At 49.9% G+C, this 26,048-nt stretch overlaps 1 protein-coding gene and 1 long non-coding RNA gene across 2 annotated transcripts in view; one reads left to right on the forward strand and one right to left on the reverse strand.

Annotated features, from left to right (window-relative positions):
• Positions 1–26,048, forward strand: part of PPP1R16B (protein phosphatase 1 regulatory subunit 16B) — a 109,854-nt gene that overhangs the window by 72,979 nt on the left and 10,827 nt on the right. Inside the window, exons 3-7 of the mRNA XM_043883368.1 lie at positions 13,415–13,485; positions 18,296–18,441; positions 20,728–20,831; positions 22,773–22,897; positions 25,923–26,048. Of these exons, the coding sequence (XP_043739303.1) occupies positions 13,415–13,485; positions 18,296–18,441; positions 20,728–20,831; positions 22,773–22,897; positions 25,923–26,048 (572 nt within the window). The remainder of the gene's footprint in view (positions 1–13,414; positions 13,486–18,295; positions 18,442–20,727; positions 20,832–22,772; positions 22,898–25,922) is intronic.
• Positions 9,129–15,498, reverse strand: LOC122681369. The gene is made up of 3 exons (XR_006336950.1): positions 15,488–15,498; positions 11,944–11,949; positions 9,129–9,267 (listed from the first exon to the last, which is right to left on the reverse strand). It is a non-coding gene; the product is annotated as an uncharacterized LOC122681369 (long non-coding RNA).

Below are 26,048 nucleotides of genomic sequence, written 5' to 3' on the forward strand. Positions count from 1 at the left end.
AGTACATAAATATCTGCTTCTGCATAATGAAGTGATTCCTCTCCCGCCCCCACACTTTCAGAAAGACTATGCATTTTTCCAGAGGATTGGCTGTAGCTTATTTTGTACATCGGCTTCCCTGGTTTCTTTTTATTTGTTTGCTTATTCACGTCGTCTTTCTTCTTTCGAACAGTTGTAGTTTCACAGCAAAACGGAGGGAGGTACAGAGATTTTCCATATACCCCCCACCCCCGGCGCCACACGTTATTATCAACAACACCCACCACAGTGGTACATGTGTTACCATTGAGGAACTTACACTGATAACGTCATAGTCATCCAAAGACCATAGTTTCCGCTACGGTTCTCTCTTGTGTTGTACCTTCTATAGGTTTGGACAAATGTATATAATGACACGTGTCCATCCTTAAGATATCATTCAGAATATTTTCAGTGCCCCTCCCCCAAATCCTCTGTTCTCTGCCTCTTCAAGCCTCCCCCCTCCCCAACTCCTGGTAACTAACAACCGATCATTTTAATATCTCCAAGTTTTTTTCCCCCAGAATGTCATATAGTTAGAATCATATAGTATGTAGCCTTTCCCTTTCACTTAGTAATATGCATTTTTAAAAAAATTTATAACATGAACTTTATTTTTTTTCAGTTCCAAATTGTTTTTTTTTCATTTATTTTTATTAGTTGGAAGCTAATTACTTTACAATATTGTAGTGGTTTTTGCCATACATTGACATGAATCAGCCATGGATTTACATGTGTTCCCCATCCCGATCCCCCCTCCCGCGTCCCTCCCCATCCCTTCTCTCTGGGTCTTCCCAGTGTACCAGCCCTGAGCACTTGTCTCATGCATCCAACCTGGGCTGGTGGTCTGTTTCACCCTTGATAGTATACATGTTTCAATGCTGTTCTCTCAGATCATCCCACCCTCGCCTTCTCCCACAGAGTCCCAAAGTCTGTTCTGTACATCTGTGTCTCTTTCTGTTTTGCATATAGGGTTATCGTTACCATCTTTTTAAATTCCATATATATGCATTAGTATACTGTATTGGTGTTTATCTTTCTGGCTTACTTCACTCTGTATAATGGGCTCCAGTTTCAACCATCTCATTAGAACTGATTCAAATGAATTCTTTTTAATGGCTGAGTAATACTCCATTGTGTGTATGTACCACAGCTTCCTTATCCATTCGTCTGCTGATGGGCATCTAGGTTGCTTCCGTGTCCTGGCAATTATACACAGTGCTGCGATGAACATTGGGGTGCACGTGTCTCTTTCATATCATTTCTTTTTAACACTGCATAATATTCCATTGTCTGTATGTCTCACAGTTTACCACTTACCTACTGAGGGACATCTTGGTTACTTCCCAGTTTTGGTAATGATGAATAAAGCTTCTATAAGTGCCTGTATGCAGGTTTCTGTGTGGACATAGTTTTCAGCTCCTTTGGGTAAATACCAAGGAGTGAGATTGTTGGGTTGTGTGGTAAGAGTATGTTTAGTTTTATAAGAAACCACAGAAAGTAGCTATATTATTTTGCATTCCCACTAGCAATGGGTAAGAGTTGTTTATATGTAAAAGAGTCTATTTCTGGGCTTTATATACTGTCCCATTGATCTATTTGTTTATTATTTCACCAATACAATACTGCTTTGATTACTATAGCTTTATACTAAGTCTTGAAGTCCATTAGTATCAGTCCTCCAACATTATTTCACTCCTTAAATATCTTTTTTAAAGTTTTTAAAAAATTTATTTACTTTTAATTGGAGGATAATTGCTTTACAATATTATGTTGGTTTCTGTTGTACATTAACATGAAGCAACCAATGTGTACATATGTCCCTTCCCTCTTGATATTGTGTTTACTATTCTGGGTCTTTGGCCTCTCCATGTAAACATTAGAATCAGTTCAATATTCATAACGTGATTTGCTGTGTTTTTGATGAGGATTGTATTGATTCTTTAGCTCAAATTGGGAGGAACTGACTTGTTGATAGTATGAAGTCTCCCTATCCATGAAAATAGAATGTCTGTCATTTTATTGAATTTTTCTTTGATTTCATCTGAGTTTTGTAGTTTTCCTCACATAGATCTTGTTCTTATTTTGTTAAATTTCCCTGGTCACTTTAGTTTTATTTTCTTTAGAAGAAGACCGGAGCTTTTATTTGTTCATTCTCTCAGTGAATATTTATTCAGCTTTTACTCTAGGTGCTGGATATCCCAGATAAAAAGTCAGGCAAGATTTTCCCACAAGGAGCTTATAGTCTGAAGCGTCTGAAATAATTTTCCTGGCACCCTCCTAATGCTAGATACAAGTTACATATTTCCAGAGGCATCTGGATAGTTGACATGAGTCTCAGTCAACAACTGCCCAGCTCAGCCATGTGCCCTGGGCATGGGGGTTCTAGAAGGGAGAAAATTAGAGCTTCATCCTTGGCGCTCTTGTCCTCATGGTCATTCGGGTATCAGAGACGCTAAGAGAGAAACTGGCTTCTTTGTTTAGGCCAAGGGATGAAGATTTTGAGACGGAAAAGTCTCTGGGCCAGCCTGGGAGCATTGACTGGAGGACAAAGCATGAAGTAACCCACGAGAGATGCTCTGGCCAGTTCTGAGGCTTGGTCAGATGCCAGGCAGGCTCCTCTGACTCCTGTAACCATCACATATTGACCAGGAACCTATGTCACGGTGGCTATAAAGTTTGTGGCTCCTACTTCTCCATTCGACAGAGTGGATAGTCTAATAAAGACACAGACAGATTCATACACAACTACATTATGGTGTTAAGTGTTCTTGTGGAGGGAACAGAAAACCCCTGAGAAGGGTACCTGGCCCGTCCTGGGGTGACTTCATGGAGGAAGCGACATGTAAGCTGAGACATTTACACAGACACCTGGTTAAGGTTTAACTCTGGTGATCCAGTGGCTATGACTCTGTGCTCCCAATGCAGGGACCCAGGTTCAATCCCTGGTCATGGATCCTCACCCCCCCACATGCCGCAACTAAAAGTTTGCATGCTGCAACTATAATGATCCCACACGCCGCTATGCAGATCCAAGATCCCATGTGACACAGCCAAATAAATAAATAATAATAAAGTAAGAATTAGCCAGGTTAAGTGAAGGCAGAGGAAGATAGAGGGAATAGCGCTTGAGAAGGCCCACGGATGCCAGAGAGGGACAGAGTGGGGCCTGGGTGGTCCTGAAAGGGTCCATGGTGGTAAGGATGGATGAGGCCAAGAGAGGTGGGCAGAAACCAGATCACTTAGGGTCCGAGTGGCCAGTGGCCTCCTCCTTCCTCCCCTCTCCATTAAGTAAGGATCGAATACCTACTGTGTACGTGTCCTTAGCACGTGGGTACAGCAGTGAGCCAGACAGGTGCTATACTGACCTCTCAGAACTCCCAGGCTGGTACGGAGATGAGTTATAGCATGATGCTCCATGCCACTGTAGACCCCTTTGCTCTCCTTTTAAAAGGGAGATATCAAGACTTCCCTGGTGGTCCAGTGTTTAAGAATCCGCCTTGCAATGCAAAGCACGGAGATTTGATTCCTGATGGGAGGACTGAGATCCCACATGCCACGAGGCAACTAAGTTCACGTGCTGCAGTGAAGACCCAGCACAGCCAAAAAAAAAAAAAAAAAATTGAGGTAGCATGCACATACTACAAAATTCCCTCTTTAAAGTGTGCAATTTGTGGTCTTTTTTACGTTCACATTCAAGGTTGTATAACAGTCAAGATTGTATAACCATTACCACCATCTATTAATAGTTCCAGAAAAGTTTCACCAAAAGGACACTCTGTACTCATAAACAGTCACTCCTCATTCCCTGCTCCCTTTAGCTCCTAACAACCACTAATCTACTTTCTATCTAACTCTAATAGTGTTACCTATTCTGGTCACTTCCTGTAAATGGAATCACACAATATGTGATCTGTCTTTACTGGCCTCTTTCACTTAGCATGATGTTTTCAAGAAACATCCATGGTGTAGCCGGTGTCAGCACTTTGTTCCTCTTTATGGCTACATAATATTCCATGGTATGACCATACCACGTTTTATTTATCCATTTCTCCACTGATGAACATTTGGCTTGTTTCCGCTCTGGGGCTATTGTAAATAATGTAAATGAACATCGAGATACTAGTTTTTGTGTGGACATATATGTTCATTCCTCTTGGGTCTATAGCTCAGAGTGGAATCGCTGGGTTATATGGTAAATCTATATTTATATTTGGAGAAACTGCCAGTTTCCCCACAGCAGCTGCCCTGTTTTACATTTCCACCAGCAGCGTGTGAGGGTTCCATGTCCCCACATCCTCACCAACACTGGTTATTGTCCGGCCTCCTCTTCTCACATGGACCCTGGAGGGGGGCTTCCCGGGGAAGAACAAGGGCTGGCTCCTTGGGCCTGGGCCTGGGACTGTGACTTTGAGGGAAACCCAGGTCTTCCTTGCCCATCCTTCACCATGGCTGAGTCATGGCCCGGGATTCTGGGGTGAACTTCCTGCCGCTGGGATGGGAGGCACCAGCCCCTGCAGAAGCCGCCATTAGATTTGACTCCACCCCCGGCCCAAGGCGGCTGGGCTCCCGTGGAAGCAGCTATTTCTGGCTCTTTCTGCTCCGAGGAGGAGCAGTGGTGGGCGGAAAGGTTGAAGTTGCTCAGTGGAACGACTCGGGAAGTGCAGTGCGCTGAGGACCCAGGACATCCTTGACTTGGGAGGACAGGCAAGAGACTGCCTCCTGAGAGTGCTGGCCCTTCAGGCAGCGTCAGAGCAGCATGCTGGGCCCCCTGCAGCCCTGCCAGCCCACTGTGAGGGGGAGGCAGAGGGGGAAGGGGGGCCCAAGGATCTGGTTTGACCAGACTGCAGGTGCTGGATCCCATGAGACTGAGCAATGCAGACCTGGGACGTGAGGAAGGAAAGGAAGTGTGACCAGTGGGGGCACGATTTTCCATGGAGGTGGTGCAGCCTAGTGGGTGGGGTGCAGCAGCTGGAGGCAGGCCCTGAGGATGCCTGGGGTGGGGCGCATGTGTGAGAATGCATTAGGGGAGGGGTAGGGTCTGCCAGGAATGAAGATGCAGAAGGAAGATCAGCAGAGGAAGTGGTGGGGCTCAGGGTCTGCCCCAGAGTCCGCACTCCTCTGCCGTGGGACCTCGGGCTAAGTGTTAACCTCCTGCCCCACAGTCCTCACCTGCAAACTGCTCTAAAGAGAAGGTTTGGGGATGGCTGTTAGTGACCATTGTCTTATTATCAGGTACTGAATGCTGAACTCTTGCTACCAACCTTGACCTTTCCTCTAGCTTTTTGTCAGCTCTGTGGCTCTCTTCACGCTCATATCTGCATCCACCTTACACATCTCTTGGCTGCCCACCTTCCCTTCCCCAGGTCCTTGTTTGGCCTGATTTTAGCAAAATGCTTAAGCGGCCTTTGGAGACAGTCAGAACCTGGGAGTTAAAATCCCAGCTCTGCCATTCCTAGGCACATGCCCCTGGGCAAGTCATTTTCACGTGCTCAAGCCTGGGCCTGGGTTTTCCCACCTGTAAACTGGGGTGATAATGGCAGGCAGTTAATTGATAATAGCTGGTCATTGGTCCTCATAAGTGGATTAATGGAGCTGATGGATATAAATGGAGGACTAATGAGTTTGACAGACATAAAGCACCTAAGTGCCTGTAACACAGTCGATGCTGAATTATAGAAAAAACACCCAATGTGTAGGGTAGACAGAGTGAGGACTGAGATCCGGGGCAGCAGGGTCATGAAGGGTGTCTGGTTACCTGGCCTGGGAGTGGGCTGCTGGTCAATTGCCAGGTCTGGCTGCACCGCCCCTGGAGGCTCAAGGAGGGACATCTGCTGTTGCGTGTCTGCGAAATCCACGCTTGTTGCTTTTCAGTCCTGGGTCACACTCTTCGTGTTGTGTCTGCGGGACTGTGCATGCGTCCCCAGTGGGAGACCATGTCCCACTGTCCCATGGCCCCTGGAATGAGGAGCTGGAACAAGGAGCTCTGTGGACCACCAGAGCAGTCCTCTCTCCTCTCATTCCTTCCTACCTTTGCTCCTTCACACGACTGAAGATCGTTTAAAATTTTAATAAAAATTGTACATATGTACGGTGTACAACATGACGTTTATCTATCTTTATATATAGAGAGAAAAACGGTTAGTACAGTTAAGCTAATTAAGACATCCATCCCCTCGATCGCTTGCTCTCTTTAGTCGCCAAGTCGTGTCCAACTCTTGTGACCCCATGGCCTGTAGCCTGCCAGGCTCCTCTGTCCATGGGATTCTCCAGGCAAGAATGCTGGAGTGGATGGCCATTTCCTTCTCCAGTCTCCTTGCATAGGTTACATTTTTTTGGAGATATTGGCCAGATGATACATAGTTGCTGTTATGTAAGAGGACTACATCTAGAGCTCTAGTGAGCGGCATGATGATTATAGCTAATAACGATGCCGTACTCAGTACTAGAAATTTACTAAGACAGTAGATTTCAGGTGTTCTCACTACAATGGATATTTCTTGAGCCCCTTCTCTGAGCCAGGCTCCATGCTGGACACTGGGGATACCAGTCATTGGGGGTTCCCTGCCCTCATGGAGTCTAAAAAAAACTAAACAAATAGCTATATAATTAATATATGCTCACTAGTGATCCTGTAAGTATCGGTTGCAATAGGCACTATTGCAAAACAGAAATGCGAACGTGCAGGATACTATGGGAGAGAATAACTCAGGCAATTGACTGCGATTGGGGTGATCTCAGAAGGCCCCTTGGAGGAGCTGACATTTCAGCTGGAATCGGAAGGATAAAGAGGAGTTTGCTGGCACAAGTTAGGGAAGAAAGAGGGTTCCAGGTGCAGAAAACTCTGTGTAAAGGCCTTGAGGAGCTCACTTTTTGTCTTGCTTTAAGAAATGGAAGAAGCCAGTGTGACTGAATTGGTGAGGGATGCAGGGAGGAGGTGCGGGTGGGATAAAGTGGGGGTGGAAAGGGGCAGAAACTAGATCATGCAGCGCCTAGGAGGCAGTGGGAGGATGAGGCTTCGTTGCTGGGTGCTGGGCAGGAAAGGGAGCGAGATGGAAAGGGAGGAGGGCCTGGTGAGTGGGTGTCCCATGAACATGATTGTGGAAGTCATGTGGCCAGGCGGCAGCAGCTCAGCCCCAGGGCGCCCCCGGCAGACGTGGATTGTCCAAGGTCCATCTCCATCTAGTGGGCAGATGCCTCTTGCCTTGCTGTCCCTCACATCCCAGGACAGGAGCCACACCTGTGGTTGCCTGTTACTGACGAGCCCGAGGTCAGGCAGTCTGCTCGATGGGGCGGAATGGGTCAGGTGGCAAAGAAAACACAAGCTTGTCAGCAGTGATTTCTCCCTACAAAGGCAGCCACCACCAGCTTCCTGCCGAGATGGGCCGGTTCAGCCTTGCTCGCTACAGCTGGAGACAGAGGGGAGCAGATGGCCCTGCTTGGCCCAGATTCCAGCCAGATTGCCAGGGAGGTGTGGGCGGAGCGACGGGGTTGGTGCCAGGCGCAGGAATACATGAGGGGAGGGCGGGAGCCACCTCTTTGCCATCTCAGTGGGGTCTCGCCTGTAGGCGGGGTGGATGGCGGGGACATTGGCTGTGGCCTTACTTGTGGTCCTTGAACCAGCAGATGCTCAGAGCCCCCTGGAGAGAGACGGTCCTTGTCTTTTAAGACCAGGTCAGGGGCTCTTGAGAAATACAGGATATTCACGGTTACATCTCCAGCACCCAGCACAGAGTAGGACCAAGCAGGAACTCAATGTTTTTGTTTTTGTTTTTAATATAAATGATAGTAGTAGCTCTCAGGGGTTGTCTTACTTCACCCTCATGGCATCCCCACAAAGGAGATGCTGTTGTGATCCCTATTTTACAGATGAGAACACTGAGGCACAGAGAAGAGGAATAACTTACCTAAGTCACAGCTGAACAAATGTGTGGAGGACTGTTGGATCATGGGGACAAACTGATGGGCAAGCCTGGTGTTGGGGCTGTGGGGGCAGGGAGCAGATCTGAAGGTGGGTGACCAGGAGAAGTGGTGGGTGTGCCCAGCTGGAGAGGAGCGCTTGCCCTTCTTGTCTTTGTCCTTTCTGAACCCCCACCAGCCCCTCAGATCCCCCTAAGCCAGCTACCTCTATTGTGCCAGGTGCTCAGAGAGCAAGAGAAGAGCCTCGAGAACTAGGGATATAGGATGGCTAGGTCCAGTTGAGCAGGCTGCACACTGCACAACTTCAGAGCAAGCCATTCCCATAGACTCTGATGAAAACAGCAAGCTGGTAGCCCTGTAGGCAAGACCACACCATGCAGGACTGTGAAGACCAGGGTCAGCAAGTCTTTTCTCTAAAAGGCCAGATATTAAGAGTAAATATTTTAGGTTGTCTGGGCCATATGTCTCTGCTGTAACTAATCAACTCTGGTGTTGTAGGGTAAAAGCAGTCACAGGCAATATGTAAATGAATGAGTGCAGATGTGTGCCAAGAAATTTTCATTTATCAGAACAGGCTGCCTGCCAGATACAGCCTATGGGCCATAGTTTGCTGACCCAGTGAAGGCCAAGGAAGAATTCTGAACTCTGTTCTTTTTATGTGTAATTTTATTTATGTATTTATTTAGGCTGTGCCGGGCCTTTGTTGCTGCACGGGCTTTTCTCTAGCTGTGGCGAGCAGCGCCTACTCTCTAGCTTCGGTGTGCGGGCTTCTCATCGCTGTGGCTTCTCTTGTGGCGCACGGGCTCTAGGGCACCCAGGCTTCAGTAGCTGCAGCTCCTGGGCTCTGGAGCACAGGCTTAATTGCTCCATGACCTGTGGGATCTTCCTGGACCAGGGATCGAAACTGCATCTCCTGCGTTGGCAGGCAGATTCTTTACCACCGAGCCCCCAGGGAAGCCCTGAACTCTAGTCTAAGAGCAGTATGGAGCCAGGAGAGAGTTGTAAGTAGGGAGTGAGAGGAAGCAACTTTGTGTTTAACTTGGCCCTTGAGATGTCTCTCCATGCCCTCTGGGGGCTGCGGTGTTTCTGCTGTCCTGGCTGTAGATCTCTGAGCCCCTCTGTCTGCAAGAAGAGGCTTGGCCTGAGACTCAAGGGCCTCCGATGCTTACAGAGTGGAGGTCACTCTGCCCACGCTCCCATCCCCCTCCTCCCCGCACCAGCATTTAGCCCAGCTCTGAATACTCCAGCTCTGCTGGTCGCCATGCCTGGGCCCGGGGGCAGAAAAGAGCAGCCTTGTGGTCAAGAGTCTGGGCTTAGAAATCAGAGGGTCTGATTTCCTCTACTCCGTCTCGTGTGGCGGTGAGCTGTACTTCCCTGAGCTGTCTCCATTTCTCCATAGGAGGAATGATAAGACACGAACCCATGAAACAAAGCAGTTGTGCATCGACCCGGGTGCATAGGAGGGGCTCAGTAAGAAGACAGTGTTGATACAGGAATAGAGGAATCGGTTTTTTAACATTAAAAATGTATTTATTTATTTATGGCTGCACTGGGTCTTCGTTGCTGCGAGAGGGCTTTCTCTGGTTGCAATGAGCAGGGGCTACTCTCTAGTTGTGGTGTGCGGGCTTCTCCTTGCGGTGGCTTCTTTCGTTGCAGAGCACAGGCTCTAGAGCCGTGGGCTCAGTAGTGGTGGCGCACGAGCTTAGTCGCCCTGAGGCATGTGGAATTTTCCCCGACCAGGGAATCAAACCGTGTCCCCTGCATTGGCAGGGCAGATTCCTAACCATTGGACCACCAGGGAAGTCCAGAAGAATCATTTTGCTAATGAACCCCAGAGGCAGGAAAGCCTGGCTAGGTCCTGGATGGTGGAGTCTTTGCTCCAGTGGGTTGTGTCCAGAACCAGGCTCCCAGCTAAAGTACAAGTAGAACCAAGAGGGGGACCTTGGGTCATGACTATCGATGGCTCCTTAGAGACGGAGATGACTTGTCCCACCTCTTGGGCTGAAAATAACTGCCGACATTGGAGTAATTATATGCCTTAGGTTCCCACGTCGCACAGAGAACACCCCAATAATTACCGCACACAAAGACTGCTTTTGGCAGCTGACGCTTAAATTCTGCCTCAAAGAGCGTCTCCCGGACCGGAAGCCTAGTTCACCAGCCACCCCTAGAGGATTTGAACCCTGGCCTAATGGGAGCAGAACCTTCTGTGATGCCCAGAGACGCGGTGGTCACTTCTCTTCCAAAGGCCAGCTGTCAGACCCAGGGCACCCCTGTGGCCTGTGGACAGTCTGGGCCACAGGGATCAGTGGCTTTGCCATAGTGTTCTCAACGTGGCCTTGAGGCTGAGACCAGTACTGTGCATCCTGGTAGGAGGTCCCTGTGGGCAGCGCTGAATACTCCAGATGTGAGCCATCTGGGTCAGCCCTGCAGGGTGGTCTTCTGTGCTGAGAGATGGATAAGCTGTGTCCTTGGACTGAGCTAGGAGGCCACCAAGTAAGTCAGGGTCCTGGAAGGGTTGTTGAGGATTTAGTGTGTGCCAGACCTCAGCAGTGAGTGCCAGGTCCCAGCAGACAGACCCAAAGCCCATCATAATTACCCAAATAGTTATGTAATTATGGTTGTGATAAGGCTATATATGAGATGTATAGATGCTGTGGGTGTGCAGAATGGGGGAGTGCCTTCATCTGGGAAGTTTTAGCTGAGATGTGAAGGATGAGGAGTGAGACAGGTGTGTGTGTGTGTGTATGTGTGTATGTGTGTGTGTGTGTGTGTTAAGAGATGGAATGCATGGCTCTGGGTGGATGGATGATTGGTGGATGGGTGGATGACTAGATGGGTGAATGGATGAGGGTGGGTGGATAGATGGTGGATGGGTGGGTGGATGGGTGGATGAATGGATGCCGGTGGGTGGATGGATGGATGGTGGATGGGTGGGTGGATGACTGGATGGGTGAATGGATGAGGGTGGGTGGATAGATGGTGGATGGGTGGGTGGATGGGTGGATGAATGGATGCAGGTAGGTGGATGGGTGGATGAATGGGTGAGGCTAGATGGATGGATGCATGCATGCGTGGATGACCAAGTTGTCCAGGTAATGGAAACAGGCAGTGCAAAATTTAGAGATCAAAGGAAATTTGGTGACTCTGTAGCTGACAAAAGACCAATGTGGAAGGTGTTCGGAGTTTAAGAAATGAGGCTGGAGAGGCAGGTAGGTTGGGAGTACTGCATACAGCTGAGCGAACTCTTCTGCCCTAAGGGGGTGCCATTCTCACAGGCCACAGTGTGAATGAATGGTCCCGCTGGAACTGTGTGAGATGGAGGCCTGGAGACAGGGCACACATCAGGTGGACCTTCTGCACCATTGTCAGGGTTTTGCACTTGTTTCCAGAGCAGTAGGGAGCCACGGGAGGGTCTGAGCAGTTGGTAATGCAGATAATTTCCACGTGTAATGCCCCAAAACAGCTCTGTCCAATAGAACTTTTTGTGAAGATGAGAAATGTTCTGTTTGTGCACTTTCTAATATGGTAGCCACCTGTAGTTGTTGAGGGCTTCCCTGGTGGCTCAGACGGTAAAGAATCTGCCTGCAACGTGGGAGACCTGGGTTCAATCCTTAGGTTGGGAAGACGCCCTGGAGTAGGAAATGGCAACCCACTCCAGTATTCTTGCCTGGAGAATTCCACAGACAGAGGAGCCTGGCAGGCTACAGTCCGTGAATTTCAAAAGAGTCGGACCCGACTGAGCAACTAACATTTTTGCTTTGTAGTTGTTGAGTCCTTAAAGTCTGTCCAGAGTGACTGAGGGAAGTGAATTTCGAATTTTTACAAGTGAACGTTTGAAAAACCCCAAGAGCTCGCTGTGGCCAGTGGTTCCCTAGTGGACAGGGCAGCTCCAGAGGACCTGAGTGTAAACCATATATAAGCCCCTTGTCCCCCTGACCCCCAGCAGCATCTGGGGCAAGTCTGTGGGAGATGTCACCTCTTGCCAGGAAGTTGGGTGGAGACCTCAGCCTCCCCCTCGCAGGGACCTCTGGTCACACTCAGGCCAAGTGTGCTGCTGGGCCTGTGGTTCCTGGATCTGAGCCTAATGAAGACAGCCCCCATCCCATTGAGGTTCCAGAGACCTCATCTCCCTCTCCTGCACCCTCTGGGTTGCCCAGCGGACATTCAGCCTGCAGAATGGACAACCTGCTCTCTACCCTTCCACAGCTCACTCCAGTTTGTCCCCCAACAGCAGAGGCAAATCGGCTAGGAAACCACAGTGGCCCTGCCCCAGCGTGTGGGTGGTGGCATGGAGACACTGCTCCCAGGGGGCATTAGGGGAGGCGCTAGTGTTTTGAGGGAGCCAGACTAGGTGGTGTCTCAGATGATAAAAGTATCTGCCTGCAATGAGGGAGACCAGATCCCTGGGTCGAGAAGACCCCCCTGGAGAAGGAATGGCTACCCACTCCAGTATTCTTGCCTGGAGAATCCCATGGACCGAGAAGCCTGGCGGGCTACGGTTCATAGGGTTCATAGGGTCCATAGGGTCCATGGACCGTAGCCCACCAGGCTTCTCTGTCCATGGGGCCGCAAAGAGTCGGACACAACTTAGACTCACATGGGAGGGGCTCTGAGGGGCCAGGGCCGGCCCGCTCCTGCGTTTGCAGGACCCTGGCCTCTGTCCCTGGCTTTCCCAGCATCATGAGGGCCTCACACATAAGCCAGCTTGTGTAGCCACGTTCCTCCACTGGCTTTGCAGACAGTCACCCTGTGGTCGCCCCTTCAGCCTAGAGGCGCACTTTCTTTGCTGCGTGGTCCACCCTGGGGAAGCTGAATCTGGGGACAAGGCTTGTGCAGGCTCTACATTCGGCCCTGCAGCCGTGTGAACAGGGAAGGGGAAGATGGGTCAGAAGGGAGACCATGGGCTTCATCCCCCTGGCCTCAGGGACACCTCACCCCGTGGGAGTGGCCTGGCTGGATACTGACCAAAGATGGGTAACCTAAAGTGTGGAGGTCTGCGAAGGGTCTTGCAGGGCTGCTGCATTTGCTCATTGGATGTCCGTCTTTCTTTTCCCAAACTCTGAGCCGCACGAGGGCAGAGTCCATGTCTCTTGCTCCTTGGTATATCTCAACACTCTTCCCCATAATGGCATACAGTAGGTGCTTAATATGTGCATACTGACTTAATGAATGAACTCACTGATGCTTCCCTGTGCCGTGGTCCAAGTCTCTGAGCAGGTAGACTTGAATGTATTGATGCTAAGAAGTTGTACCAGTATGTGTGTGCTGACCCCGCATCCTTCTCTTTGCACTTGGGTCCAGGATGGGAACTAGGGTTAGAGTGGGTGGGGGAGGATAGAGCAGGGAAGGTAGTAAGGAGTAAATAAGACTGATGGTGTCAGGACCTGGGGGACAGTGGGTCTTACCTGGGTCCCCCGCACCCCTGCACACACCATGTGTGACAAGACAGTCACCTCTTTCCCCTCTGTTGCAGTGCGCTACTTCCTGAAGAATAAGGTCAGCCCTGATTTGTGTAATGAAGATGGACTCACCGCCCTGCACCAGGTAAGGACCCGCTGGGACCCCTGCCTGCCTGCTCCCCACCTGGACACGTGCCCCATCTCCCTGCTTTTTTCCTGCCCAGGACCCTCAGGGAGGAGGGGGAGGGGAGCCGCAGCTGCCACTTCTGAAAGGCTCTTGTCTGCCCGGGAGACGAGTGTGTCTGTTACAGACACGCCTATAGAGCCCCGTGCCCACGTGCGTGGCACATACACTGCCTCCGGGGACAGGGAGCCTTTGTCCGCTGCATCCTCACTGCCTGGCAAAGGGTTTGACACACAAAGCAAGTTTGTTCGGAGCTTGACAGTGTACGAAGCACGTTCGTTCACACCCACCAAGGCATCCGTGCACCCTGGTGACAGCGGTGATTGACAGGGAGGTTGTGGGACCTGCCTAAAGTCACAGCGCCATGGACTCTGGCCAGAACCATGTGCTGTCATAACACACAGCCTCTTTAGGGCAGCGAGATGGGCCCACGCCCCCCTTGGCTGGGGAGGGGCTTCTCTGGCTGTCATCTCTCATCATCTCACACTGCAGCAGCCCCCTCCCTGGTCCCCAGCATTCAGGCATCCCTGCCCTGATCCATCCTCCATGCTGTGGCTGCAGGGATACCCAGACCCAACATCTGCTGATGTTACTCAGAGCACTCCCATGTCTTCCTATAACACTAAGGGTAAGGAGTACCCCAGTGCCCCTGCTGAACCGGCTACGCTGACCGCCAGGCCTCCAGCTACTTGACTTCTGAGTCCCTTGCACACACTGTCTGCTCCCCATCGAATTTCACCCAGTGTTTAGGTGTGTGCACAGCTAGAATCTGAGAGCTGTGCTCTTATATCTACATCCCCTCCCCTGAGCACCTCTGTCATTCCAGCCATTGAAAGTGAAAGTGAAAGTCTCTCAGTCGTGTCCAACTCTTAACTTTCCAGGCCAGAATACTGGAGTGGATAGCTGTTCCCTTCTCCAGGGGATCTTCCCAACCCAGGGATTGAACCCAGGCCTCCCGCATTGCGGGCAGATTCTTTACCAGCTGAACCACAAGGGAAGCCCAAGAATACTGGAGTGGGTAGCCGATCCCTTCTCCAGCGGATCTTCCTGACCTAGGAATTGAACTGGGGTCTCCTGCGTTGCAGGCAGATTCCTTACCAACTGAGCTGTCAGGGAAGCCTTCTAGCCATTGGTGTGACCATTTAGCGTTGGTCTCTGCTTACCCAAGACTCTGCACTGCACGAGGGCAGAGCTCATCATGTCTCTTTCTCAAAGTGTATCTGCTTTGTCCCCCACCATGTTGGCATACAGTAGGTGCTCAGTATGTGCTTGCTGAGTTAATGAGTGAACACACTGAACCCCCCTGTGCCCTGGCCCAAGTTTCAGAGCAGGCGGATTTGAATGCAGCCTGGCCAGGCTCTGGAACCCTGGGCTGGCGAGACCCTCTCCATCTCCCTCGGAGGGTGGGAAAGGTAGCCACTGCCCTACCCATAAGCCCCGGGGGCAAGTCCCCACCCTCAGCCATCAGCTTGGGAGCTCCCCATGTGTCCTCTTGGCTTCTTTTCCTGTCTCGTAGGGCTTCATGCCTCCACACAGTCTAGCTGTGTGACCTTGGGCAAGTTGCTTAAGCTCTCTGTGCCTCATTTTCCTCATCTGTAAAAGAGGCATAACAAGTACCCATGTCACTGGGTTGTTGTGAAGATTAAACAAATATACATAAAACCCTATAAGCATCATCTGACACTGTATAAATATTAGATATTATTTATTATTATGTAGGGACTTCCCTGGTGGCTCAGATGGTAAAGAATATGCCCGTGATGCAGGAGACCCAGGTTCAATCCCTGGGTCGGGAAGATCCCCTGGAGAAGGAAATGGCAGCCCACTCCATTATTCTAGCCCAGAGAATTCCATGGACAGAGGAGCCGGGTGGGCTGCAGTCCATGGGGTCACAAAGAGTCAGACACGATTGAATGATTTTCACTCATTATTATGAAAATCTGCCACATGTTCACTTCTTGACAAAACCACTTCACATATGTGAAGCGTGGGTTGATCATCACAAGAACTCTTTGAAATACTATTATCCCCATTTTACAGCTCAGGAAACTGAGGTGTACCTCAGGGCAGCACCGTCCAATACAACCTTTATGATGATGACATGTTCTGTGTATTGACACTGTCTAGCACCATAGCTTCTAGCCCCACATGGCTACAGAGCCCTGGAAATGTTTTTCTGAGGATTCACTGAGGCAATGCATGGCCAAAAGTTAGCGAAGTGCATGGCGCTAGTAACTCCTCAAAAAGCATTAGCTCTTATTATTGGCAATGTGACCTGTTATTACTGCTCTTCTGGGGCTGTTGTTATTGTTGTCATTGTCATCATCACTACCGCTCCAGGACAACAGAGGAGCACAGTGACAAGAGCTTCCTGTGGATTTTCTGCTCTTGGCAACAGGGAGCCTTCAGAGGTTTTGTCAACTGAGAGCAGCATGGCTGGGTTAACAAGGAAGCTCTCTCTGGCTGAGGGTGTGTGAAAGGGGAGTGACAGGGAGAAAGAGAGAGATGATGACACCTCGGCCAGGGCAATGGGGATGGGGACAGCTCTCAGGAGATGCGATCCACACCGGGTGATGGATTGAACGTGGGAAATGAGGGGGCGGGAGGAGTCATCCGGTGCCAGGTGCCATGGCCCACCTTGGGGAATGCAGGCGAGGACGCTGCCCCCCTCTGCCACGTACCAGCCCCCACTGCACTCCTGCACCCAGGTCGAGTTTCCCAGCTGCAGACTGGCCCAGCCTCTGGGCTTCTTTCTCACACGACAGCAATTCTATGTGCGTCATCACTCCACCTGTCCACCGCCCTGCCTGTCTTCATATTTCTGCAGCCCCTCGTGGTGGGATCTCTGGCCCTCCTGTCCCCTCACCCCACAGTCTGGGCTGCTCCTGGCTCCTCCTATGGACCAGGCCATCCCAGACTCTTCTGCCAGTGACCGCCTCCCGGGGACCCTCGCCTTTCCAGGCTGCCTCACTCTGGTGCCTTTGGCGCCCTCTGCTGGTGGTGCCACGCCACTGCACAGTTCTCTCGACCACCTGAGGCAGTGCCCTGCTCCACTGGGTCACCCGTGACCTTCCTGTCTGGAGAGGTGCCCCCAGACCTAGCGAACCCCAGGTCAGATGGTGCCAGGTGCATGAAGAGAACCTGGCACCATCTCTGCTCATTTCCTGTATGTTCCATCTGTCCAGGACTGACCCCTCTTTTTTTCTTTTTTAAATCTATATGTATGTATTTAGTATGTATTGGTTATGTATGTATGCATGTATTTATATATTTGGCATGTGTGTGTGTGATGTGTATGTATGTGGTACGTATACATGTATGTATTTTTGGTGTATATTTATGTGTGTGGTGTGTATGGATGCATGTATTTGGTATGTATGTAAGTATGTATTTGGGTGCGCCAGGTCTTACTTGTGGAATGTGGGATCTTTTAGTTGTGGCATGCGGGATCTAGTTCCCTGACCAGGGAATGAACCCAGGTCCCCTGCATTGGGTGCTCGGAGTCTTAACCTTCGGACCACCAAGGACGTCCCTCTGACCCCTGGTTCTGCAGGGAATGGGGGTGGGGGCTGTGGTGCCGCCCGATCCCCACACCCCCCTGAGGCCCTTGGCTCCCACAGGTGCCCCCGCTCTTTCTGCTGGCATCCAGTCACTTCTCCCCCGCCCACAGTCACTTCTGTAGGTCAGGCCGCCATCATCTCTTAAATGGGATGATTTTGACATAGTTTTTCACCCTCCCTCTTCTCCCTCCAGAAGCTTGTGATCGAAGTCTGTTCTCCGCATGCAGCTGGAGGAGGGATTTTTTAAAAAACAAGTTTGAATTGTGCTGCTCCTCTGAGTATAACTCTGCAGCATCTCCCATGCACTGAGGGCAGAGCCTTCCCTGGATGGGCAGTTCTGAGCCACAGGTCCGCTGCCCTGTCCCTGCTGGTTTCTCCGGAGGTCATCCGAGATCCTTCCTGCAGCCTGTAAAGTGGCTGCCCGTCTTCTGCCCCCTGTCCTCGCCTCTCCCTGCTCATGGCCCCGGCTTGAGCTCCCTCTTTCCCCTTGGAATCTTTCGCTCTCTCTCCCTGGAGTTTGGGGGCTCCAGTGGCTTTTGGAGCCCAGTATCTCTGTGAGCTGCCTTCTCATTGGGGCTGACCCACGTGTGGACAAGCAGGAGGACAGACATGGCTGTCTCCTCGCAGGAACTCTGTCAGGACCCACTAGAGCCCTCGGGTGGAGCTGTGTTTTTTGGGGGAGGCTTCGTTACTTGGGACTTCCCCAAGAACTAGCTTCTGGGTCAGAAATTCCTAAGTCAGAGGTTTCAAACTATAATCTAGGAGGCCACTGATGGGGCAGGGGGACCTTCTCAACACCCCCACCCCCACACACCCCAGCTTCAGCCTGAAACGCTCTATTTGAATTTATTGGCTATCTAACTTAGAGTTCTCCTTACAGTTTTGTTTGAAGAAAGCCTTCCGAAATTAAAAAGTAAAGGTTTTGAAGCCTTGTTCGAAATTTCGTCCCGTTCCACCAACATTTGGAAAGAATCTTATAGCTGACTTTACTTTTTATATTGTTTTTAATATTTTTATTTTGTGCATTATTAACTTACTTACAAGGAAACAGGCTCAGAAAGGTTAAGTGGCTTGCCTGTGATCACTCAGCATGTACATAATGGAGCTGGATTCAACTGCAGGCAGCTTGGCTCCGTTGTCCTTCTCGGGAACTGGGTGTGCCCTCGTCATGACCTGCCCGGAGCTGACCCCTGCCTGTGTCCGCCTTGCAGTGCTGCATCGACAACTTTGAGGAAATTGTCAAGTTGCTCCTTTCCCACGGTGCCAACGTGAACGCCAAGGACAACGAGCTGTGGACGCCTCTGCATGCCGCGGCCACCTGCGGCCACATTAACCTGGTGAAGATCCTCGTTCAGTAGTACGTGCCCCTCTCTCCCCCAGGAGCAGCCTTCCCTCCGCCTTTGGTTTTTTTTTTTTTTTTTAATTTATTTACTTATTTTAATTGGAGGCTAATTATTTTACAGTATTGAAGTGGTTTTTCCACACATTGACATGAATCAGCCATGGGTGCGCCTTTGGTGTTTTTCCAGGTTTTTTTTTTTTTTTTTTGTGGCGGGGGAGGACTTTCATCTCTCTTTTTTTTTTCTGTCTCTTTGGTGCGTATCCCTTTTCTCCTCACATTCCCTTTTCATCCCTGTGTCTGTCTCCTGTTTTCCCTCTCTGTCTTCTTTCCTCCTTGATCTCACCTTGTCTTTTCCCCTGTGTCTCTCTTAATTCACATTTCCTCTCTTTTCATTCCCTTCCTTTCCCCTGATATGATGGTCATAAAATACGCAACACAATTTACCATCCTTGCATTCAGGAATAAATCCCATTTGGTCATGGCATATAATCCTTCTACTGTGCTGCTGAATTTGGTTTGCTTGTATTTTCTTGAGAGTTTTGCATCACTGTTCATAAGAGATAATGGTCTGTAGTTTTCTTGTAGTGTCTTTGGTTTTGTATCAGGCTATGATTCTCTTTCTTTTCATCTCTTTTTCTCTGTCTGTCCCCACGAGCCTGTATTCATCTCTATACTTACGTGTTGTTGCCATTTTTCTTGCTATAAAAAAGCAAAAAAAAAAAAAAAAAAAAGCAGGCGTATTTCCTTGGCTCTGCCCTCTCAAGTCCCATCCACATGCTTTTCTTGGGGGCAGAACCTACTTTGGGGGACACCACATAGCAATGTCTTTCCCAGGGATAAGGCAATTTCCCTCTGTAGAGCTCTGAACAGTTTTCCCCCACCCTGAACTTCTTTCCAGTCTGCTCAGGCTCTCCAAACACAGAGAAGGGGCAACCTTGAATTTCAAGTGTATTTCATTGAATTCATCTAATGATTGGTGGGCATTTGAGCTGGGCCAAGCCCTGTGATGGGCACTGAACACTCAGGGACGCAGAAGTCCTGAGAAACTCAGCAGGAAATCAGGTGATTTCAGTCCCAGAACAGAGACAAAGCGAGATCAATGTGGCTGGGGTCCCAGGGAGCATCTGAGCAAAGGGATTCAGGAATAGCGGCCGAGGGCAAGTGGCCGTTGGCAGAGGTCTCAGCAGAGCAGCCAGGGCCCATCGAATGGCTGCTCGGATGATAGAGATGCTTCCCTGGCTCAGAGAGGTGGATTAGCTTACCCATGGGCACACAGGAGCTCAGAGAGGTCCCAGGGGAGGGCTGTTAGGCCAGAGGACTGGCAGGTGGCCCGTGCCCACATCTCCAGTGAGAACCTGGGTGTGACCAAGTCTGCAGGATCATCAGATGGCCACCATCCAATCAGAGGTGGTGCGAGAGGAAAAGGAAATGGATACCAGCATGGTACCCGTCCCCAGCGCCAATCTGAACCAGAATCATGGGTCTAAAATGTGTAATCCTCAGCCCCACCCCGTCCTCTTGAGAGACTCTGTTTCGGGAGGTCTAAAGTAGAGCCCAGGAAGCTTCGTTTTATTTCAGTGGTGTCTGAGTGATTCTGCCACAGGGCAGCCCAGGCCCGTGTGCTTGGGAGTCACTGGCCCCAAAGGGGAATTCTCCCACGGGGTCCCAAGGCCTTCTCCTGCCCTGTCCTGGTTTGCCTTTGGGTCAGGGACTTAGAGGAGGAATTAGGGTAGCCTTGGGTGTTTCTGTACTTGGTCCAAGGTTGAAATAGGACAGGGAGAAGTAAAAAGAGCTGGCCCATGAAAGAGCCAAGTTTCCATCTTGAACCTCCCACATCCTAGCTGTGTGACCTCAGACAAGTAACTGACCCTATCTGAACCTTGTTTTCCCTTGAGCGAGATGGGGCCAATAATACTGAACCAAGAAGACTATTATGAGGATTATATCAGATGATGTGTGTAAAGAGCTTAGATCAAGCCTGGCTCTTAGCAGATGCTTGGAAAGTGGTGCTGCCCCCATTAATTTTTTGTCTTTTCTTATTTGACATCTATCCTCAAGTGCCCACCTGCTGGTTCAACAGAGGAGGAAGCTGGGGAAAGTGCCACAGCTCTCCTGGGACTGTGGCCCCTTCCCGCCCAGGCCCCCTGAGATCCTGGAGATGCAGTCCTTGCTGGGCTGCACTGTGGTTGGGTTGTGAATGTTGGGGTGCCCAGTGGGGTGTGGGTGAGAGGCCGGACAGTAGAGGCAGTCAGACCAACCCTCTGCACGTTCCTGGCCCTCACCCTGGTCCTCTCTCTGCAGTGGAGCCGACTTGCTCGCTGTCAACTCTGATGGGAACATGCCCTATGACCTCTGTGAGGATGAGCCCACCCTGGATGTCATCGAGACGTGCATGGCGTACCAGGGTAAGGGCAGGGCCGCCTGCTGTGAAGTGGGCTGGGTGTGGGGCTGTGGCGAGCATCTCTCAGATCAGTGCAGGTGAACAAGTTACCTAGAGATGTGCCCATCGCTTAGTGCTCAGGAACTGGGATGGGACCCCACGATGGTTGTTACCCATGTGATGGACAAGATGCGAACACAGAACAAGCCTGGAAAACGCGCGGTGCACGAGGAGGGGCCTGGCTGTCATCTGTGTCACCCACACAAATGGGCAGCCTCAGCTGGCCCCGTCTCTTCATCAGCTGTGACGGTTCAATTCAAAACATTCACAATAAAGATATATTCCCATTTGGGAAAATACAAAGTCAAGAACATTCACGGCTGCCTGCTCTGTGCCAGGCACCGCTTGGGCTGCCAGGGACCCCGGGTAAACAAGATGTGGGCTGTTCTCAGCTCACAAATGAGCTTCAGAGAGGAAACAAATGCAGCAGAGACCAGCCCACCCCCATCACCCCAGTACATGCTCCTGAAAGGCCTCCTCTTTACAAATATATCTCAAATCCAGACCCTGGACTGCAGTCTGAGGTCCTCCCCTCATCTCTGCCCTTATGTTCCTGCCCAGATGGCTGCAGGAACCGCCCTTTTGGCCTGCCCATTCCCTGGCCCTGGAGCTTTCCCTGTCCACTTTCTGTAGAACTTCCTAATAATTTTTGTGCCAGTCTGGTGAATCTACGGACCCACCCCTTCTGTATTTTTTAATGAAGTTATCAAAGCCATAGGATTATAAAGGAAACAACTGCTATTTAAGTAGGGCTCACCAAATACTTTTAAATGTGTCATATAGAAACTTCATTGATTCATGAAACAATAAGATAACATGGTGTGAAAATACCTATAGTTTCTGTTGGTGACAAAGTCATGGGCACTGCCAGTTCTACTGTGAATTTGGACTAGAAGGAACTGCTCTATCTCCTTGAAAAGTTAGTGAAAATAGGACTTCTCTGGTGGTACAGTGTTTAAGAATCCAAGAATGCATTGGCAGGCAGGGGACACGGATTTGATCCCTGGTCCAGGAGGGTTCCACATGCCCCTGAACAACGAAGCCCGTGTGCACTAGAGCCCCTGCTCCCCAACACGAGAAGCCATCACATTGAGAAGTTTGGGCACCCAAACTAGAGAGTAGATCCCGCTCGCCACAGCTAGACAAAGCCCGCACACAGCGACAGGGACACAGCACAGCCAAAAGTAAACAAACAAAAAGTTAGCGAAAATAAACAGGTCATTCTTTTTCTCGCTTTAAGTTTGCAGACCTCCCCTGAGTTCTATCCAAGAATGCTTGCTTTCATGGACCTTTTTTTCAGAGCAAATCACTCTCTCCTTAAACTCCATTAGTAGCTGCCAGTAACACTTACATTTTAGCCAGAGATTCAGGCTTGAAAATGTGTTTCTGAGTCCCTCCACCTCGATTTATTCAGCTCTCCATTCAGAAGTGATATATTCAGTAATTCAGTTGTGGCCGTAATAGAGATTCACTGAGCATCGTGCCTGGTGCTGCAAACACAGCTGTGGATGAAGTGGAAGAAATAAACAGAGACCTGGTCAGATAGAGTGGGCAGGGGATGCCAGCTGGACCTAAAGGATGAGATCCAGGCTGGACCTAAAGGATGAGATGGAGCCAGGAGGTGGGTAGGTGGGTGGTCAGGACTGCCAGGTAGAAGAGCTGTGTATGTAACAGTCATTGATATTAATACAGCGCCACTGGGTTCCAGGCTCTTGTTCGTGGCCCAGTATGTGGTGTTCGTTTTCACTGGGCCTGGGAGAAATGACCTCTGAGCACGTCTGTCTACCCGCTTGACTGGCAGACCTTAGGAAAGAGGAGTCATATCTTCCCACTCTGCCCTCCCTCCCCTCCCCCATGGGTTCTCTGCCTGGGAATGCTGACTCAATCCCCCCCTCCCCCACTGCAGGCATCACCCAGGAGAAAATCAACGAGATGCGGGCAGCTCCCGAGCAGCAGATGATTTCGGACATTCACTGTATGATCGCAGCTGGCCAGGACCTTGACTGGGTAGATGCCCAGGGGGCCACACTGGTGAGGAGAGGGCCCAGGCTGGATTGGGCTGGGGGGTCGGGACCAGAACCCAGACCAGCTGGAGCTGAATGGGGCCAGCACTGGGTGGAGGTCAAGCCTACACAGTGGGGGCCTGTCTGTAGCCTCGAAGTTCCTCCCCCTTTTGGGGACAGGGTTGCCCCTGGAATGTGGAGTTAGCAGAGCAGGAATCATCTGCTTTGAGAAGCTGGGGCTGGGAGTTGGGAGCCGTGGGTTGGGGAGGCTTGACTGTGCTGTTCACCTCTTCTGTCTCCAAGCTTCTCCTTTACCTCACACTCCAGGTGTCCATTCTGAGTTCATTATTTCCACCTCTTCCCATGAAGTCTCCTGCTTCAAGATGGGTGCCACATTCATCCACTCATCCAGGCCATCTTGCTTTGCACCATTCATTCTCCTGCCTCAGTGTACCCTCTCCCACCTCAGTGCCTTGTTTCATTGTCTGTCCTTGATATTGCTGCAACAGCCTCTCTTCTGGTTCCCTGACTTCAGAGCCCAGACACCCCCAGGGACCCACCCATCTTTGGTTCACCCATCCTTTGGTTCACGCATCCATCTTTGGTTCACCCATCCATCCTTTAGTTCACCCATCCATCCATTGGTTCACGCATCCATCCATTGGTTCACACATCCATCCATTGGTCCTCCCATCCATCCATTGGTCCACCCATCCATCCACTGGTCCACCCATCCATCCATTGGTCCACCCATCCATCCATTGGTTCACCCATCCATCCCGTCAACATACACGTCCTCTGTGCCACATGCTTTACTAGACATTGGAGACAGAGAATGATGGAATCTTCTCTCTTTCTATCTGCCTCATTAGCTTCACTCACTGTTTGAATTCAAGTGTCAGTGAAACCTTCTTGATCTGTCTTCATAGGCTTTCATAGCATGATACAGCTCAGTACTGGGGAGGTCTGCTTCTGCAGCCTCTAAACTGAGAACTAGAATATGGCCTTGGAAGCCCCCCCTCAACCTTGCGCATGGCTGGGCCCATCGTGTCCTAGGCTTGGGGTCCATGTGATTGTGAGCACTCAGGGTCTCAGAATCTTCAGCTTTTCAGGTAGGGCTCAGCGGTACCAAGTTCCCTCACTGCCCCTCAGGCTTGACATGGTAGCCCAGATGTGATCATTGAACTTCTCCCACCCCGTTCCTGAGTCCACCCTCTGCCTCATCCCCCTTTCTTTTTTTTTTAAATAAAACTTTTTAAATTGATTATTTGTTTATTTCAGTGACATATAGTTGCTTTATAATATACTAGTTTCAGGTGTATAACACAGTGATTCAATATTTTTTATAGATTATATTACATTAAAAATTATTACAAAATAATGGCTATATTTCCTTGTACTGTACAATATACTTTACTTATTTGTTTTATACATAGTGGTTTGTGTCTCTCAGTCCTCTACCCCTATCTTTCCCCTCCCCCTTCTCTCTCTATTAGTCAGTCTGTTTCTGTTTTGTTACATACATTTGTTTATTTTTTAAATTCACATATAAGTGATAACATAGAGTATTTATCTTTGTCTGACTTCTTTCATGAAACATAATGCCCTCTAGGTCTACGTATGTTGCTGCAAATGCCATTATTTCATTCTTTTATATGGCTGAGTAGTATTCCATTGCCTATATATACCACACCTTCTTTATCCATTCATCTATTGCTGGACACTTAGGTTGCTTCCATATCTTGACACTTGTAAATGATGCTGCTATGAACATTGGGGCGCCTGTGTCTTTTTGAATTAGTGTTTTCATTTTCTTTGGATATATACCTAGCAGTGGACGTAGTCCTCTTTCTAGGTTTTCGGGCCTCATGGTCTTTTCTAAGAAAGGGGTCCCCTCTCAGATCACCTGCTCAGCCCAGCACTCAAGAGTTGAGTCAGGTAGTTGGACTGGACACTGCATGAAGACTGGGCGAAGTTACGGCCAGGCTGTGCCAGGACACGGCCCGCCCTGGATGGGGCTCCTCTGGGTCTGTGGCTCAGCCCTGTGGACACGGGGGTCTGCTCCTCCTGGACTGGCCTCAGAGCAGCTTCTCTCACATGGCTGGGCACACACTAGGTCTCAGTTCTTCCCAGTGAAGCAGGGAGGCGTATCTTCCCCACGGGGTTGTTGGGAGGACTAAATGAGATTCTGCATGTAGGTGCTCAACAGAGCCTGTAAACTCTCAATAGATTCTGGTGATGAACTCATTATTAACATGGTCACTTCTATTTATATAATAAAGAACAAGGTCCTACTGTGTAGCACAGAGAACTATATTCAACATAATGGTAGTTGTAATCCCCTGAAATGGGAAAGGAAATCTGGAAAAAAATACATGCAGATGAATAATTGAATTGCTTTGCTATATACCTGAAACACTATAAATCAACTATACTTTAGTAAAACAAAAAATAAAAAAACCCACCTTATCAATCTCCCAGTCATACTTTTTATTCCCAGCTATGTACGTGGCCCTACAGTTTTTAATGTCTGGCCAGCTGTGTGCCATTCTTAATAGTTGGCAAGCATCAAACATTTATAAATCAGATAGTGATACCAGTTTTCGTGTATGCCTGTTCCAGATCACATCCTGTTTTGTTTTTTCTGAAAATTAAAAAAAAAAAAAGAAAAAACCCCAAACCTCTGTTTGCCAGAAACTTACAGCAACCTGACCTCTGGATGACGCGGCATCTGGCCATCAGGGCTGTGTTCTGTTGGACCTCTGAGACCCCATCTACAGGGCTCAGTGCATAGTAAGCACTCAGTAAATGCTGATGCCTTAAGGACAGAAGCTCGAAGACAGAGGAGAAGGACTCACCTCTCTTCCTTACCTTCTGTTTCCATACTGCAGACTTACTAATGCTCTGTAACGTGGCTGGTATTTACACCTCCTTCTGTTCCATTCTACTGGCCCCAAGTATGATCTGGGCCTTGGGCCGGGGAATGGGCTATCCTGCCTCCAAATGAGGGACCAGCCCCCATGGGGAGTGCTGACCCCTTTTCTCTCCTTCAGCTGCACATAGCTGGAGCCAACGGATACCTGCGGGCAGCCGAGCTCCTCCTGGACCATGGTGTACGCGTGGATGTGAAGGACTGGGATGGCTGGGAGCCCCTGCACGCGGCTGCCTTCTGGGGACAG

This window comes from Cervus elaphus, chromosome 23 (genome assembly GCF_910594005.1).
Source record: "Cervus elaphus chromosome 23, mCerEla1.1, whole genome shotgun sequence".
NCBI lineage: Eukaryota > Metazoa > Chordata > Mammalia > Artiodactyla > Cervidae > Cervus > Cervus elaphus.